The sequence below is a fragment of the Lathamus discolor genome, chromosome 2 (assembly GCF_037157495.1).
Source record: "Lathamus discolor isolate bLatDis1 chromosome 2, bLatDis1.hap1, whole genome shotgun sequence".
Lineage (NCBI taxonomy): Eukaryota > Metazoa > Chordata > Aves > Psittaciformes > Psittacidae > Lathamus > Lathamus discolor.
This window is the reverse complement of record NC_088885.1, coordinates 18029284-18048123: the sequence shown is the minus strand read 5'-3', so window position 1 is coordinate 18048123 and position 18840 is coordinate 18029284. Positions and strand designations below refer to the sequence as shown.

Below are 18840 nucleotides of genomic sequence, written 5' to 3'. Positions count from 1 at the left end.
AGACACAAAAGGAGAAAAAGGAGAGGAATAAATACCTGTTAATAAATATATTTGGATCAGTATATTGAAATATTAGGAAAAAATACATAGCAACATCTTGGATGAAATATTCCAGATAGACACTTAGCTTGGTTGCACCCACGTCTGGAAGTGCCCAGCATCCTGCAGCATCTCCTGCACTTCATTTTCTCCATCCTAATACTTGTGCTTGATACTTACTCTCACGCTGCTGGGCTTTTGTTACTACAGCCTTCACGTATTTACACTGGCCAAGAACCCACAACCATATGCCAGAAACACCTTTTATTCTCGTAATCTAAACAGGCTCCATATTTGTTAACATTCTTCAAACAAAGATACATACAGGTAGTTTCTGTGAACCAGAAACATACTGGTTTCAACTGTTCACACGATACCTGGAACAGATGCAGTCCTGAAGAGCACTTTAGGCCCCCTGATGCAATAAAAGAAACAAAATCCATGCAAGGAGAAGGCAAGATTTTAAACCATGCTTATTTAAAATAAGTTTATTATAATGAAATAATATAAAAGTCTGACAAAGGTCTTAACAATGTTCCAGAAGAAGAGACAGATGCTGTATGATTTGAGAGATGATGCGGATTGGAAACTCCAAAGTATCTTGGACATAACTGCTTATGAAAGCACAACTTGTGCAATGCTTACACTGAACAGGTGATTTTGGGGGCATGAACAAGCCCTTAGAATTAGGTAAATTTAAAGTGTGAGGCAATATACCTTCTCTTCGTTTTTAAATGCATTTCAGTATGTATGTAATGTATTTTAGTATGTATAAGTAAGGCTTCCCATAAGCTCAGCTTGACATTGGTAAAATGTATGCCCAAAATTGGCTTGAAAAAAGAAAATAGAAAACACAAAAGCAAGCTGCTTTGGTTTTCAGTTTAGTCACCATATTCTGGAATGCGATCTACTTGTCGGGTTTCAAGTAGACATAAATCTCAAACTTTCAAGATGGCTTTAAATAAAGTAAGTTTTGGACCCCCTGAATGCCGCAATGAAAGCGAAAAATAACTATCAGTGTTAAGCAGAAATCAGGATATGAAAACAAGGAAGTGTCATACACACACACACACACACACACACACACATACACGTATAAGATCCACCTCCATCACATCTGGAGTATGTAGGGGGTGAAATCCTTTACCAAGAAAAGGGTGTTAAAAATGACAGTCAAAGATCACATTTTGAAGAACTGCATGCAGTGGGAGGGTGCATGAGTGTTTAAGTGATGCATATGCCTATGTTCTAACTACAAAGTAAATGCTTAAATCCATGTGTGAACCATGAGCAGGATGAGCTACTGCCTGGGCTTGCTCAGAGCCAGTAAGTGTGCTATGATACCCCTTCTGCACAAGGGTGATTTTATATTGCTTGGAGCATGCAGTAGTTTGCAGGGTTTGTTCACAAAGAGGCTACAGAAGGCAGCAGCATGGCATGAATTCAGTTATTCCCAGCCCCCTTCTCTTTTTGTTTTATCTGTACTATGCAGGCAAGAGAAGTCAATTAAAAACAAAAATAATCCCTGTGCTTTCACTCATAAGAGGTAGAGCTGCCAAGTCTGAAGTGTCCCAATTTAAATTTCAGCAGTGAAATTAAACATTCCAAGTGGTGTGGTTTTCCTAGCAAAATATATCAAACCAGGGAGAAAGTTCAAACAAAAGCAACACATTCTCCATCTGACTGGATGTTTGGTTGCCTGCCAAAGAATTCAGGTCCAATTTTCTGAGTTCACATTTGTACCACTTAAAATGTCCTGCTTTGTGTTCTTATGGAGAGATGCTTTCATGTGACAGCAACAATGGAAGACCTGACAGATGACAGTAGAAGGAAATGAAGGGATGGGGACCAGGTGGGGTAAGAGGGAAATGCAGTCAAGGAGGAACATGCTAACAAACTTTTCTGGGGTCTGAAACGCACTTTAAGGCTCCCTAACGTTTTTCACAACAGCTGAAGTGATAATGAAAAGCAATAATGAAAAGAAGGGTTAGGTTCAGCACATGAACATGGTCCACACCCCTTGGCCAAAGCACCCTGTGAACAACTGGAGCAATTTTGGGCATACTTTTTATATATCCAGCCAACTAAGTGATACTTTTCAACTATGGAACACTTTTAAACCAAACAGCTATAACCTAAATCCTCTTTACAAAGAGCTTGTAAGTGAAGGTATATGGCCCTTAAAAGTTAAGTGCATCTGTTAAAGGGAGACCCATATTACAACAGTGTCAAGATGGGATGTTTCAAAGATTCCTGAAGTTTACACTAAAGCATTTGAGTATCCAGTTCATATTATACAATTGTAAAGTCACAGAACATCAATATGCAACCGAGTATGGAGTGTTAAAATAGCAGGGGGGGCTGCAGAACATAGTTGAAAAAAAAAAAAAAAAAACCCAAACGAACAACCAAAAAAACCCCCAAAAAACCAAAAAACCAAAACTCTCTACAATAAAATAAATAAAATAAATAACAGCCTCCCATTGCTAAGCAGAACTCGAATCAAACTATTTGAGAGCCCTGCTCTAATGCCAATGGCACTATATTACAAAGATGCTTGTATGATCTCTATTCAAATATGCTGACTGCCATTATTCAGTACTAGATAGCACTTCTATCAGATTGCTTTGGGATTTACCATGTCTCAGCAGGGATGCGCACCGGATAGACACTGCCAGTGTCATATGCTGTATCAGAGTTCTGTGCTCAGCTATACTAATTTCACAAAAAGCAGCCTTATGCCAATAGGGTAAGGCTGTGATTACTCTTATTTTGCCATGGCTAAGTAAAATCCCTGAGAATATGCAACTGTTAGACACTGCAGGAAACAGCCGAAAGCATTTCTAAGGAAAGGGATGCAAAACTTTAGACTAGTGCAGTATAAGAAACTAAAGCTGTTCATGTAAAGTATACAGAGCAAGGGTGCTGTTATCCGGGGACCATGTGGACTTTTATCAATGTGCAGGTTAACTGTAAATGTCAGCCATTAAAAAAACTCCAGAACAACCCTAACAAATCAACAAACCAATCAAATCAAACAGAAAACAGCGGCCTTCTTTCCATTCCTAAATCTGAAGTCCAGAAGTCAGTTGCTTGCTCTCTATGATTATTAAAATCAAAAGCAATCCCGTTTGCCAAATTGGCATCACAGGAAAAGAATTGTGTAGCAGTGTATACGCTTCCTCTTGGTCATCTGTCTACTGCATCCTTAGGGGTATAACCTGGAGTTCAGCTCTACAGTACTGTGCATGGGTTTCTTTCTCAGTGGTGACCTGTCTGGAAAGATAGCATTTGTAAGTCTTAGAAGTGCTCAACACCCTGCAAGAGAAGTGCATGGTGAAGTACAAGTTTTGAAGGCAAGGAGACTTTGCTCAATTCCGTCCCTACAAGAGAAGGCCCCTGTTAACAACAAACACACAGGAGCCTCCGGAAGCCACGGTCTCCTAAAAACATTCTCAAGCACCAATTCCAGAGTTCAGAAAGACCAACTTTACACAGAAAAGCAAGACAAGGAAGCCTGCTCTGAGGCAGGGTGCCATACTGATCAGAGGATACACAGTGTGGACCACTGTATTTGTTAGAAGAAAGAAGAACAGTAGTAGTTAGTAATTGCTAAAGCTAATGAACCAATGAAGCTGTAAAGTTCTCTGTCTATGAAATAAAGCCTCCTGACTCTTTGCATCAAATACTGGGTATAATACACTACTAACAAACCAGTGGTTCTCCTGATAGTTAAAAAAAAAAAAAAAACAAACCAAACAAAACCAAAACAAAACCAACCAATCAAAACCAGAAAACTCAAACATACCTCCAAGACTTTAAGTGCTGAATACACTTCCCTGCTACTGGAAAAGCTTAGAGCAAAAAGGGAACTCAATTTTCGTCATGATCTGACTGTTAATTTCTAGAGAAGAGAGATCTCTTCCAGCTGATATTTTGTGGAATTATGGTCTCCATTACCTTTCCAAAGCATTCAGCTAAAAACTATTACAGCAAAGTTTTCCACATAACAGCTGAAAACCTTGAAGAAACCATGCTGGGTGGAGAGTTAGTTGTTCTACTCCAGGAGTAGTTTCTTTGCATTCATGCTTAGAAGCAGCAGGAAGCTGAACTTCTCACTCATTTTTAGCACTGCAAGAAGTGAAATAATTGAATGGAGCTTTGGTCAATTTAACTTGGTACTCAGACATAAATATATACTACTTAAATTAAGAAAATCAAAAAGACTAAAAACCCCACATCCTTCTGATTCCTCTTAGAGTACGTAGGAACTACAGATAGGCACAACTCAGAGAAGATGACAGGAACAAGGAAATTGCACTGTTCAAATGCCTAATTAAAGCCCTGGTATCTTGCTTTATACAGCAAGTGTGAGGTTTGGTCTTTTCTTCAAGCATCATATGCTTTCCTTAAAGCTCACAATGCTAGGCTCTTTAAAAAGGATCAAGTATTCAATGTGCAGAGAGGCTCCCATTGCAGAGCAATGCAGGGCAGCAGGTCTGCAGTACATTCATTTTACTGACAACATGGTTTTTAGCCTAGAAAAGCCAGTACTTCTCCTGTATGGCAACACTGACTTCTATATTTATGAAGATTTACTAATTATAAGTACCTTACTAGCACAGCCTTCTCTCCTGCATATGAGTTAAACTCAACTGTTGCACAAAGCCATGTGAAGCCCTAGGTTACCACTGAAAGACCTGCTTATGCTTTGAACGGCCAGTCAGTAATTCACAGGCAACCTTCTGCTCATCAACACAACCAGGAATTTTGTCCATTCCATATCACTAGGTAAAAGAACTCCCTTGTTGTTTTTAATAGCAGCAGTGTGAAGGAGCACATTTTCATCTGCATCAGCAAAATGGGAAAAAGGGCAAATCTTACCTTCTTAATTTCCAGTCACTTGTATGTCATTTCAGGATTTTAGGTTTGTAATTGGCCCAATAACAGTGTGACAGCTCCATGAGAAATTCTAGCTTCCCCTATGCTTTACTCATTTCATATCCACTTTCATGAAGTCACTGCTCATAATGGCAGTTTAGGAAGGATTTTAATGAAATCTGCTTCTTAAACTACCAGCTGTATTAAATTTAAAAGCAAATACTTTGTTTTTGTGTGAATTTAAGAAAACCCTAAATGCACATAGAAAAAACCACCCAAACTTTAATAAACCAGAATGATGGACATGATCTTCAATTGCTTGTGTGAAGCACTGTTGAAATTAGCTGGGCTTTGCCCATCTGTGCCAGCAAATTTCTTGTGGACCACTGGCAGGAGCTGACAGGGAGACCATAACACATACTGGGAGCTGGTCAGGGAACATGACACCTAGTTTCAAAGGCTGGCTCCTGGGGAAGCTCAGACCACCAGCCACATACACCTGTGGTGAAGATCCCTCTAATAACTGAGGAGGTGTTATATTAAAAAGCTGCAACCCAAATTAAGGGTCACCACATACCTTATACGCTGGCATTTAGGTGCCCTTCTACTACCGTGCTAACTATAATTCTCTACCTCTGTCCTACACAGTCACATGGAGTGGGCACAGAGCATGGGAAAGCCAGAGCCAGCAGTGCCTGCCTGGGCACTGTGTTGACATCCCAGTGCTGCACTGCATACGCAGGTCTCTTCTAAGGGAGCAAAGGCCAAATTCTGCTCTGTTAATTTGATGAGGTGAAGAGGAAGCACACAGGCAGGAGAGAAACAATCAAAAACATTCATCATGGACATAGTTATGACCCAAAACGAAACAGTACCTCTGCCTTTAAACACAGTCCAAATGTAACAAAAAAGTAAAACTCACACATACCCTTCCCCCAAAACACTCACAACACCCTTCCCACGTGAAAAGATACAATGAACAGAAACGATGTCCAAAAATAAATCAAATGAAAGAAATCTTTGTTAACAGACACAGTCCCTGAAGTTTTAAGACGTGGTCTTGCTGTAGTCATACCACCTCATCTGACTCCAAACCATGTACTTCATAGAGAGTGTCCAAGATATTTAGCTGCTTTTCCATGGCTGGTAAGTAAATGTTGAGGTCCCTCTGCATTCCTTTGTAAAATGTTTCTTCCTGAGGATCACAATCCTCTACAGACAGAGCTGCCACAAAGTCTTCGTAAGTTGGAGCTGCCCTTAAAGCTAACTGGGAGAGGAAACAAAGCTATCAGATTTGCAAAACAGGACAGGAAAAGAAACCTAACTAAAGCCAAGAAAAACTTCTAAGACATCCCTCATTGCACTTGGATTGCATAGCTTTAATGTATTTATGTGTACATGCATATGTTAAGGATTTTTACAGGCAGGAAGCCTAACATCTTTTTATTTTACTGTTCTTATTATCCCTGCATAGATCCCCAGTCCAAATCATCTTCAGGGAAGCCTGATTTTTAGGGAGTGTCTGTATACCATATTTTGTACTGATAAATAACATACACTAAATACAAACCCCAAATAAAGTACAGTTTGTTTGGGGAACTCCCAACCCAGTGTCACATACTACTGCACTAAAGTCCCATTCTCAAAATGCTCTTCAGAAAGCTCTCCCCAACATTTCTGTTTCTCCCAGCTGAAGTCTCTGTTATGATTGCCTGGATGAAGCTTTCCTTTCTCCTTTTGCAGTCTCAGTGATAACTTCCAGTGATAAACACAAGGGGGAGCTGCCAGACTGGACAAAAAGTAAACCATTTCCTCTAGCCGATATATTCTACTACAAATCCTGACACATTCTGCACTAAACCTTCTTGAATGATCACATCCAAAGACAGATCAATCCTCAGAAAGAGCAACCTCAAACTCTAATTTCTTAATTTAATAGCCCTGCAAGACTGTGCTGAAAAAACACATAATGAACAAAGTGTACATGCAAGCGTGATCTGGTTTGGCACCTGAAAGCAGGTTTCACCCTGAAATCCCAATACTAAACATAGTGATAGCCATAATCCTCACCATGAGAATTAGGTTGGACAAAAGCATCTATTAATCATAATGCTTAGAACTTTAACATAGGTTATTAATTACACACAACATAAGATCGCATGAACAAGACTCCCACCTTCATCAGCAAGCAAGATAAATACTTACTGCAAAGACCCCGCGGACAACCCACCCATGGTGCTGCCGTAATGTCTTTCCATAAGCATTGTCTTAAAGGAAAAGTAAATAAGAAACAAATAAATCAAGAGATAGATGTATGGCAGTTTTAAGTTTGCATCACAAAGAGAGCTTAGAAATTACTTTCATATGATATATTCTTGTCACTGGATGCAAAAAAAGTCTGTTTCTGAGCACCACAGTTATAAATGAACCTTGATGACAGATATAGGATTTTTGCACTGGGGTCTCAGCTTTGCTGTCAAATCTCCTTCAACACATCCTCAGCAAGTAAGTGTTCTAACAGATAGGAAGGCAAATGTAATTTCTATTTGACTACCTGTACTTCATAATTAACACCTCTTCTACTGTCTAGAACTCAGCTCAGTGCAAATCTGACAACATATTATATGGGGTTAAACAATCCCGCAAAATTATGGTTAGCCAGCCTCAAACAAGGTGGTTAGCTCGGGCGTTAACCAAGAACTCCATCTTCACATCTGAAGGTCCAGTTCTGAGGATCGCTAGAACAGAAAGCACCAGGCCTTTACTAAAATAACCCTCAGGATATCTCTTGTGAATGCCCAGAGTGTAGCCTTTGATGAAGACCCTTGTTATGTTCCTAGGCACTTCCACTTTCATATACAAACTTTGTATATACAAAGCCAAACAGCTCTGAGCCATATTTTCCCAGTATTAAGTTTGTTACTGTTGTAATTTCATATTCTTGTTCATCAGTTGATTTTTTAAGTATTTGACATTGTATCACACTTTCCCTGAGCTGCTCACCTTGAAGAATCACCTCTGCATTTTTCTGGTTACTCAGGGATAACCACATCAAGTCTAAGGCAGGTTTGTATTTTGTTTTATACTTGCTGTGGGCACTAGTCTAATTCGGTAAGCGTCAGGAACTGTGTACTTGGAAAAAAAATCCTTCACTTCTGTTACAAGTTCCCTTCTAATTGATACAGGCAGTTCACAACCATGCCGGCAAAGAGGTGATTTCAAAGAGCGATGGCCAATCTCACAAGGAACTAAAACCATAACACAACAGCAGCTATAAATTCCAGAGCACTCCTGCTGCAAACAGGAGAAAACAGAATTAATACTTTTTTCCCTTGTCAAAAGTATGCCAGTTAAGGAAATCTTTATCTGCTATTAAATCAACATTGACCAGTTATCTAATAATCCGCTTGAAGGTGGCCATTTTCAAAACTGTGGTTTTCAGAAAAAGTTATGTCTTGGAGATTACTTGCATCATTAGTCACTGCAGAAAAGAAAACAGGTTCTAAATGAGTAGGAAAGCAGCCAAGTATGTAAATTCAGAAGCACACAAAGAACAAAGCAACTGGCACTTACTCAGAGCTGTTTGGATATTCTTTTCCCCATTCTTCACTTCTGTCAAAAACCCTTTCAAGAACTTTAGGCCTCTGTCAGGATGAACCCATGAAATAGAAAGAAACCATGTTTATAACAAAGTAACCCGAAGTGTAACAAAGCCCCTAAAGTTGCAATACAACTCAGAAGTGCAATAAAACTCAGAATTAAGGTGTTATTTTCAATCTGGATTAAAAAAAAATGCAGGCACAACCTGCAGCTTCTCTCCCAGCCCAAGGAAAAACGCTTTGCTAAAACATTTCTGCCACAGCCGGAAATCACCCGCTTGATATTCTGGCCCAGAAAGATCAGTCACTCACTGTAACTTCACTTTTATGGGAAAAACGGTTGCCTGCCATCGCTTTTGCGGGCCTTTTGGCAAAACTGCAGTGATACAACCACAGATGACATATTAATCTTGAAACTAGCCAATTTGGATTAATGAAGCCTGTGGAAAGTAATTGATTTGCTCCACATACATAATAAGCATGCACTGGTGAAAGGTCCCTCATTGAACCTCAGCAGTTCATAGCGAGCAGATACAAGGCTATTACCTTTTCAGCCACAGGAGAGCCTCCGTAGCAGAGTTTCTAACTTGTGCTACACCTGCATTCACTTCATGCAGCACTATCTTCTGAAGAGTATCAAATTCTTCCTTGTTGGTTATAAATTTCTGGTTTATTTTCTGAGGAAAAAAACCAAAACAAACCAAGAGCCAAAGCTTTAGGTTTTAAGACAAAGGAGTGGCCTGTCCTATAAATACCACCTATTTACCAGAACTCTTCCCTTCAGAAGCATACCACAGATACCCAACCATGTCACGCACTCCCCACGGCATGACTGCGCTGCCATGCTGGACATGCCTTCCCAGAGCACCACTCCAGGCACATCTGGCTAGCCATCTGGGTAGTGCCACCACAAAAACCCATCTCAGTCAAAGACTTCCATGGAACCTGTGTGACAAAACGCTTTGGATTCACATGTCCGCACACTGGGGGACAGGAGTTAACGCAACCTAGTCTCCAAGCGAAGTCCTGTTTGCCCCATGCTTCCGCTCTAAGCAAGACTACCTTCTGACAATTGCTAAGCTGCAAATTCTTGATTACACTTAGCAGTCATTGGCACGCTTAAGCTTTTTTAATCTGTTCCCAAGTTTATTATACACAACTCCTCACAAAAACAAGAGAGAAAATATATAAGGGGCAGACAAACAGATTTTTCTACATTAAAGGAGTAGCTGCTTATCACTTGACAATAAATATTCAAGTTTTTAGGTTTTTAAATAGCATTCTTCTCTCTTGCTATTTTCTGTCTTTCAGTGACTACTTTCAGTGAGATAAGCAACCAAACAAATCTGAATGTATGTGATGCTCCTTATCATCCACTCAGAAGATATGTTTTGCTTTTCTTTTTCCCCTTTAAAGAAAAGCTATGAAGTCTCACTATGAGTACATCTTCTCTCACAAGCAGCACTTCAAACCTTTTCAGACTTGTAGCTAGAAGAACTTCAGAACAAGAACTGGGGCTGCTGAGGAGCTGCTTCTTAATGCACTAACTTCCTCCTCCTTGGCTGACAAAAGGATTCCGTCCTGCCCCTGCCTGTTTGTTTTAGAGTCTAAAGTCAATATTGCTATCACTTCATCATGACTTACAACCTATTGAGCCAAGAATCAAAGTCATATTCCTTAGGTGTAACAGAATTTTTACATGGCAGTCAGTCAAGTGTTTTACAAGCTTACACACAACAGCTGCATTTATCAAAGACCACATATACTGTGAGAACAGAATTAGGGGCATTTCAGCATTCTGATCTGACAGATGGCAGCATTATCAAATATTAAACAGCCTTCCAGTATTGACTCCTACAACAAAGATTCTTGAGCTTTAGTCCCTAAAAAAGAGACTTTGTTAATTAAAAAAAAATAAAAATAAAAAAATCAGTGCTAGAAATAAGCTTTTACCTTGATGTTACCTACAAAATCCATTTTTACAGGAGCAAAAACAGTTGGCCCCAACTTGTCTAGAAAAGAAAAAAAGTCCATATTTTAAAATTGTGCCTTTTTCCAGCCCTCATGTCTTCATGTCTTAGTAACAATTAATTTCATTTACTGTTTTAATCCTTCTAAATGGCAAGAGAATATTGATAATATCGATAAATGAATAATCAAAGTATTTTCTTTGGTGTAGAACCAATGTTCGTACAAGTGTTAAATACACTAAGCTACACTTTGGAAGCCTTCAAAAGCGTGCAAGCTCACAGGACCTCACATCCATTGTTAGAGCAAGGACCAAGCAGTTAGGGGGCTACCTTACCTGGAGATAGAAGTCTTTCAAGAAATCATATAGCTAGTTCAGCTGATGGTGTGCTGTCAGCTGTACTGGATGTGTAAGGTATCTACACTGCTGTTGAGGGGAAGAAATCTATCTATTCCAGATAGATCTACATATTTCCAGGAAGCCTATACATGGGTTTGTACTAAATGAGAGTGGATCCTGTATAAAGGGAAGGAGTAAGAAACATCTTCAGCTATCAGTCAAATTGATTCTGCTGATAGGAACTGTTTCTACTATATCACTTAGGCAGAGAAACTAATTCTTCAAACCAACTGCCCCACCTTTTCTTGCAGTTGGCAGCAGTCAAAAGTAGTCAGGAGAAAAAAAAGGAGCTGCTTACCAAGAACAGGCACAATTGCGTAACATGACTCCAGAAACTCTTCTGTTGGAATGCCCTCCTCCTCCCGAAGTTCAATATCACTGAACCTGGTGTCCAGGGCAAGCAGAAAAGACTGTTACTTTAACTCATTTTGTGCAGCTTCTAAAGGCAGAATTACATTTCATGCCCACTTCATTTTCATAGAGGTAAAATTTATAGATATGTGCAAAACCAAATAGAACCTAGTGAAACAAAACCAGCATGACTTTTGTTTCACTTGATTAAAGAATATATCTGCAGAAAATACACATTCAGTGGTGTGCAAGCAAGGCTTGTAATTACAAACAAGGAAAAAACCTCCTACTCCACTCTGCACAGCTAATTCTACAAAGGATATCTTCTTCAATTACTGTGCTGTATGCAGTCTTGCTGTGAGATTATTTAACAAATACAGCTTTACAGACAGAAAAGTCTTAAAAATGAGTAAAAAAAAAAGTTTCAGTAATCTTTTAAACTGAAATCTGTACTACCTATTGCTCATGACGCTGAAGAAGGTAGGAGAATCATTGTCATTTCTGTCTTCCTCACACAGTGTCAATCCACTTAAAGAATTCATTTCCAACTGCAGCAACTTGTGGGCACCAGAGCTTTCTACAGCTTGCAGCTTGCTCTCTCCATCTTCTTTAATGCCTTACATTTATAGGAAACAGAAGAAAAAACATAGTAAGAGAAAACAGCTACCCACCCATACTGTTATTCCTATTCATCGAGATGCTTTCTATTTGATGGAAGGCACTTTGATATCTGGATCATCCAAGTTTAAAAGCTTTCTCTGCCAGCATTATGACTCTCACCATAGGTCCACTGGGTCCTCAGACCACATTTCAACTAGTCCCCTTCCCGTTTCTTTTAATGAAACAGGTCAAGCACCAGGCTCCAATGAAGTGAGCCCACACATCTTCAAGCAAGGACAGCCTTATGAGAGAACAGGATTGAAGAAGTGATTGAGTGCAGCAGGGAGCAGACCATCTCCTCAAAAGAAGGACTACTTTTTACATGGTTCTAACTTCCCCAGTGCTGATAAAGTGGCGCAGTGCATTTTCAAAAGCAAAAGAATAACAGTGACTTGTTTGCTCCTTCTGATAACTAAGAGCACTGGCTGCTCAGATGGATACTGCTATGATATCAAAGGCTGCTATGCTCTCTCTGATTTGTGTGAGTATCTTTAAAGTTTCTCAGAAAAAGATCCAAGTGCCCCTTCCACACTCTGGCCTATTTTATCCCTTCTTTGGGGTCAAGCACATCCATTTCAAATGAACAGAACACTGCACAAGCATCTACAAAGGAAGACAAAGTCTTATATATCCTTTGCATTTCTGACCTCATGAAGAACTACACAGAACAAGTCAAGAAGCAAAAAAGATATACTAGCAGCATCTGCAGCACACAAGCCACGGCTACAGCACATCTTGCTGCCAGACTGTCAAACTAGCATGCAGGATTTCTCAGGGAACCTGTCTCTCCAGCAAAGGAAGATTTTCAAGTGCCACTGAAGACTATATACCACCAACCGGACTTGAATTAATTTGATCTCCTTACTTTAGCACTGTATTCTTGAGGTGTTACACTAAATGATGACACATGCATATTACTCTGCAGGGACTTACTACACTACATCAGCCACAGAAATGGAGGGGGGGGGGGGGAATAAATTAAGAGAAAACCCATTTAAGAGCAAAAATCACCATGTTCATTAACTTGGGCTTGGGCTTAAAGATTTCAGCTAATTCACTGACTTGCATACATATGTTTTGGAATAACAGCCAGGCAGAGAAAGCTACTGTTCACAAATGATACAGTCCATTCAACAGGACTAGCAGAAATAATGTGTTACTTATATAGGCTTACCAAAATTAAGTTCAGCAGCCCCTAACAATATAGCTACTTTGGATAGAATTTTATACTCAGTCAGTTCAACAGCCTTTTACTGAAGTCATACACAAACCTAAGTTTCATACTATTGCTAAGGTAACAGAAAAAATAAGGTCCTTTCTAGTAAATTCTTAGTTGCAGAAAAAGGGTTAATTTTCTGTAAAGATTCGTTATAGCAATCAAGAGCTACTACAAGGTCAACCCCTCACAGACAGGCATACAAAGCTTTAATGTCCCCCTTTTGACATTGTAGCTCTACATACTAGCAGAGATGCCAGCATTCCTAGTGGAGGGCCTCTGGGAATAATGTGCCTGTCTACAGCGCAAGAAGAACCCAAGGTCTGCCAGACTGTATTGTTACACATGTCAATCAGCATCTAGAGGAGCCTCCACCTGTCTAAAAAAGACTTTTTGGTTTCCTCCCCCATTCAGTCCCATGTTAGCTATGAACAAGGGCTTCAGCTTTGTGGTTATGAGAAGACTTGCAAAGGTCAGATATCAGACTAAAGCACACTGACATTCCCCCTTCCTGGGAAGCAAGGTATCAGCACACTCTGAAGCAGCCTACACCTCCCTCCATTTGCATTTAAAAAAGTAACCGTCCGGGATAAATGCTGATGCGTGTATTTACCTGCCAAATCCTCTGCTATGTGATTGTCAATAGAAACATCCCTACTTCCTTCATTTGTTTCCAGGTTTAAACATTCCAGACTTTTAATAAGGGTTTGCTCTTGATGGTTAATTTCTACTTTTACAGAGCCATTTTCACAGGGGTTCAATTCCATCTGCCTGAAGAAAGGGAAAGAATAATGGTTAGCATATAAAACATTGCTTGGTGAGCTTCCTTCTGTGAAAACACACAAACAACAGTAAGAGAAAAATAGCAGACAAATTATAGGTTGTCACAGGCTGCTCTGAGCAAAAGAACTTGTCTAAAATAATAAAGGGAACCAGGCAGCTCTTTGCAGCAAGTAGGATTAATGATTCAACCTCAGTTTGCAGAGTTTGAATGTATTTCCAGTGAACTTTATTGAAAAGAGACATAAAAAAATAACACAACTGATTACAAAAAAAGAAAATCACGGGCAGGTGTTGTAACTAAAATAATATCCCCTGATTAGTACTTTAAAATATATACCCTTGCCATCTAGTCCACAAATCACAGCCTGCTCGCTATTGATGATTTTATGAGGTTATAGAGTGGAAACTGAGATGCAGGACAGAGTACTGAAGTGGGAGAGAGCTGGCGGGTGACTGACCAGTAAGTCACCAAGAAGATGGCTGAGAAAAACAAAGGGGAAAGGGCCGCTAAAGGAGAGATGTGGTGAACCAGCTCTGTTTTGTTGCACCAGCTTTCAACCACACAGCTCAGAGCTATACAATTCTGCCTGCAACCAATACTACAATAAAAATATGGAAGTAACAGATACTAACAAAAACAGAGAATTTTGTTATACCTTTCCATTGGGGTGTGACCGGACAAAACAGAGTGCTTTATCTGCAAGATAAGTGGGGAGGGAGAATATTCTTTAAAGCAAGACGACTGTATCATGCTTCTCAAACTTCATGTTTCATTAAACACAAATTGGAGTCAGCAAAAAAGCTGAAAAACTAAGCACATGCTCCCCAATTCTCTGACCAGGAGGCAGTATACAGACAAACACAAAAGAGGTGCTACATTATTACACCATTAGAATATTTCTCAGATGCAGTGACACATCTACCTTCCTACATATACCTTAATCTGCTGTTTGCCAGAGATGATCCAGTTTTGCCTATGTAAGTTGTGGATCCAGGATTCAAGAAAGTGCCCTTGTCTTAAAAGATAAGCTTACCAGCTCCTATTGGCATATTACCACAGATCCAATGTTGCAGGAGCTTAGGAGAGTAATAATTGTGGTAAGCTCCTTCAGTGGACCAACTTGCCATACAGCCAAGGTATTTTGAAACACCACTGTCTGCAGCTGGAGCAGGCCCAGAAAGTTAATGCTTAATAACTTCCCCCTATCATTAAAAGTTAAAAGATTGGTCACTGCTTATTAAGAAATGGCCCCACCTCACTTGCAAACCACAAGAAATGGCTGAGTACGTCCAGTGGAAGATTACTAGCTTTGATACAGTTAAAACCACATTCCATACTTCTGCAAACGCTGCTTTATGAAACAGAGCCTTAGCATCCCTCCCAAGGCTGAGAGAAGATGATACTGTCCATTACCTTGTTTGTTCTGAGAACTGCTAAATGTGGGGATCCTGGTGGGGTCTGATGCAGTAACTCAGAAGTGAAGGCAGTATTTGCAATCTGCATACATTCTTCAAGAGTCTTCAGGAAGGTGTCACAGGTTGATTTTAACAGAGCTCCCATATCAATCTCACTCTGTGGGAAGAAACCAATGGAATAAATAGACTCACCGCAGAAGACAGATTTGGAGCAACTAACATCTACAAAGCCCACAGCCGCTACAGTCATGATTTCTGTTTAACATGAATTAAAGGGCAATGTGTCAGCTTCTCAGAGAACTGTCATCATGTATTACTGGGGCTATACCCTCTCCCAACATTACCAATCTTGTCAGTCTCTGACCCCAACAAGCTCAGTATGTTTGCATTTTAAAAGCAATGCCTTTTGGTTACTTATTTCTGGTGTTAAAAGTGTATTAAACACTAAGTCTTCATGTATTCAACAATGACATTCCAGAAGACACCACTGACATGAGAAATGAAAAGTAAACAAACAGATACAGAATGTTCTGCAGACAATAATTTCAAAAATCTCATGAACAAAAAATTACTGCAATTGAAAACCAGGCAGAATGAAGTATCACATTGCCACAATACTCTTCATTACTGCAAACCACAGTTATTGATGCTGAAATGCTTTTAGCAATAAATCTTTCCAGTTAAATACCAGCAAGATCAGGGAAAGTGAGTTTTCCCCCAGAAGCATGAACTATGAGCTGGATAAATACCACATTACTTGTTCATTGTCAAACACCTGTGAGCTGCAAGTTCTAACAATGACTTTTAGTCACTTATACACTACACCATGCTTCTGCACTGGCTGTTAATTCACCACAAACAGCTTATCAGATATCTTTACAGAGACGGTTTGGACACACAAATGATTAACCTTCTGATGTTTTGCCTGCCTGTCCTGCACCTGAGGATGCATCTCTCCAAGGGGAGGCATCCTGGAACTTCACACCAGCTTTTCTAGCAAATGATGTGCACCCCCCTTCACATCTTTCTCAAAGCAAGGGGTAGATAACTGTCATTAGGAGACTGCATTTAAATGAAGCTGCTTTGGTCAGGAAGATTTGCAAAGTTTGAAACTTTAACGTAAACAAGGCTAATCAAGCAGGGTGCAACATTAAGTAACTGTGAGTGAATACTACATTGGCTAACCAGAAGAGTTCACAATGCTCAAGAGTTTACAGATGTGATCTACACCAAACTAGAGTTGTACCTCTGGTTCTGATACGCCAGAAATGCTAGCTTCCTTTGTTTTATGCACCTGCTGAACAAGGAGGTTACAGTACAGTCTGAGTTCAGACATTTTGGTCTTCAAGGCTTCTGTGTTTTCCGTAAACTCTAAAAAGCGAAATAAAAGAAGAATTAAATTTGTTGCATTCATCCTTCAGTATATGACTTTGGAGAGCTGCTGAAATAGTATTATCCAATCTAATTCAGTCAGTGCTTTCTTACTTCAAAACATTTTCTATCAACTCAAAAAGGTGAGCTGGATTTGCCATAAATTATGCTCCTGACAGATAAAATACTGTTTTATTATTTGCCGTCACAGATAAGAACAATGAATAGGATATGCTCCTAGACTTATGACATAGAAAAAGCAAGTACACAACACTTGACCTTAATGGGCCTTTTAAGTAGTGAAAACAAAAAATAGGATACATAGGGATTTCATCCTGAGTAGTTTAAGGGGCAAACAATTACACTGTGAATTAAAAGATCAGGGTTCTGGGAGAAAACGCTGGAGGAAAAATACACATCCAGTCCAACATAAACGGATTAATTTAATATATATACTTGAATCTTGAAATAGTTGAGGTTGGAAGTGATCTCTGGAGACCAGATAGTCCTACTCCCCTGGTCAGATCAGGGTCAGCCAGAGCACATTGCTCAGGGCCATGTCTAGTCAGGTTTTGAGCACTGTCAATGATGGAGACTCAGCAGCCTCTCTGTTCAACCTGTTTCAGTGCTCCCTCATCCTCAGAATATAAACATTTTTGCTTATGTCTCAGTGGAGTTGCTCATGTTTAAATTTATGCCCATTTCCCCTCATCCATTCACTAAGAGGCTGGCTCCACCTTTTTTATGCTCTTCCAGCAGATATTTCCTTTAATCATCTTAGTGGCCCTTTGCTGGATTCAGTCCAGTATGTCCATATGTTTCTTGTACTGGAGACTGCGGAACTGAGCAGATTAATCCATATATGACTAACAGTCAATCTGGGATTTTTCAGAAGTATTTTTTTACATTAGAGTCCCAGAATTACAAAATAAGTTTGTCTGTTAACAATGCTAACATGATTTAGTTCTGCAAATACATCAGTACCTTTTCACCCGTGCTACTGCAGGTCAGTTATACCTATAAGCTTTGCCCTACTTCTAAGCACTGCACATCAGGTCTCCACTTTGTGCAGGACCCTACAAGTCCATCCTTGGCAGTGTTCAAGGCCAGGTTGGACAGAGTCTTGGCTGACATGGTTTAGTGGGAGGTGTCCCTGCCCATGGCAGGGGGATTGGAACTTGATGATGTTAAGGTCCTTTCCAACCCTAACTATTCTGTGATTCTATTGTATGATTCTAAGTATCATCTTCTGCTCAACTCTGACTCAGTTTGAACTGGTAGATGCAAAGCCTGGGGAAGATGCACATAAGGCCAAGAGGTGATTTCTCACCTCAGGTAAAGGAAGTATCTGCTGCCCCTGCATTTGCTCAGGCTCACCGATATATTAATAATTCAATGTTTTCCCATCTTCTACATAGTCACTGTGCTGAGGTTACACAAGGTTAAGCCCAGAGGTCTCATACTGACTTATGCATAACACCATTCTTTTAAGCACGAGGGTTTTTCACTGGGGTGAAAGTGAGATTGTTGATGAAAGCAAAGAGGTAGGTGAGTTAATCTTCACAGCCTAACCATGATGCTATTTCAGTTTCCAAATACTAGTATGCATATTTAAAATCAATCGTAAAGGCTATTCTTGCCTTTCTCCTTCTGTGTCCTGCTGTCAGTCAGACAGGCTTTGGCAGTTCCTAGTGCAACCAACCACTTTTGCCTTTCAACTGCATTTCTTGCCTTCAGATAGAAGTATTGTTCCCCTGGGATGATCAGGTCCATTCGTGTGTTATCTGCAGGATGAACTGGAAGCAACAGAGATTTCAGACCAGTCCCTCAACCCTTCCCAGCCCAACTGAGTATCTTAACAGATATGTTAAGTGGCAGATCAAGCAGTAATGAAAGAGAGGCAACATACAGCCCAAAACTTCTCCCGTTTCAATTTCATGACTTCACTTCTGGATTGGGGAATAGACAGGACACACACACATACAGCTGTGGGATAAGAGGCTATGAAAGGCAGTTTTGTGATCAGTACAGTAAAATCTAGGAGCCTTTATGGAAAGTGAATCCTCTCTGGCAACCCTCTCTTTGAGGTTTCCAGCCCCTAACTGTACTTCAAACATGTGGCAAACATGCTCTGAGCGAGCAGACGTAGCTCTTGA

The 18840-nt window shown here is 40.0% G+C and overlaps 1 protein-coding gene across 2 annotated transcripts in view; it reads right to left on the bottom strand.

Annotated features, from left to right (window-relative positions):
- Nucleotides 1-511: 511 nt before the first annotated feature.
- PLEKHA8 (pleckstrin homology domain containing A8) overlaps nucleotides 512-18840 on the bottom strand; it is a 29915-nt gene continuing 11586 nt past the window's right edge. The window contains exons 3-14 of one of the 2 annotated variants that reach the window (XM_065665982.1): nucleotides 18325-18480; nucleotides 16560-16684; nucleotides 15312-15470; nucleotides 14554-14594; nucleotides 13728-13885; nucleotides 11695-11854; nucleotides 11186-11271; nucleotides 10473-10531; nucleotides 9066-9196; nucleotides 8494-8564; nucleotides 7126-7187; nucleotides 512-6187 (exon numbers count right to left, since the gene is read on the bottom strand). In XM_065665982.1, coding sequence (XP_065522054.1) covers nucleotides 5990-6187; nucleotides 7126-7187; nucleotides 8494-8564; nucleotides 9066-9196; nucleotides 10473-10531; nucleotides 11186-11271; nucleotides 11695-11854; nucleotides 13728-13885; nucleotides 14554-14594; nucleotides 15312-15470; nucleotides 16560-16684; nucleotides 18325-18480 — 1406 coding nt within the window. In that variant the 3' untranslated portion in view covers nucleotides 512-5989. Of the gene's footprint in view, nucleotides 6188-7125; nucleotides 7188-7222; nucleotides 8402-8493; nucleotides 8565-9065; nucleotides 9197-10472; nucleotides 10532-11185; nucleotides 11272-11694; nucleotides 11855-13727; nucleotides 13886-14553; nucleotides 14595-15311; nucleotides 15471-16559; nucleotides 16685-18324; nucleotides 18481-18840 lie in introns of those variants that run through there. The other variant, XM_065665983.1, reaches the window with a different exon arrangement.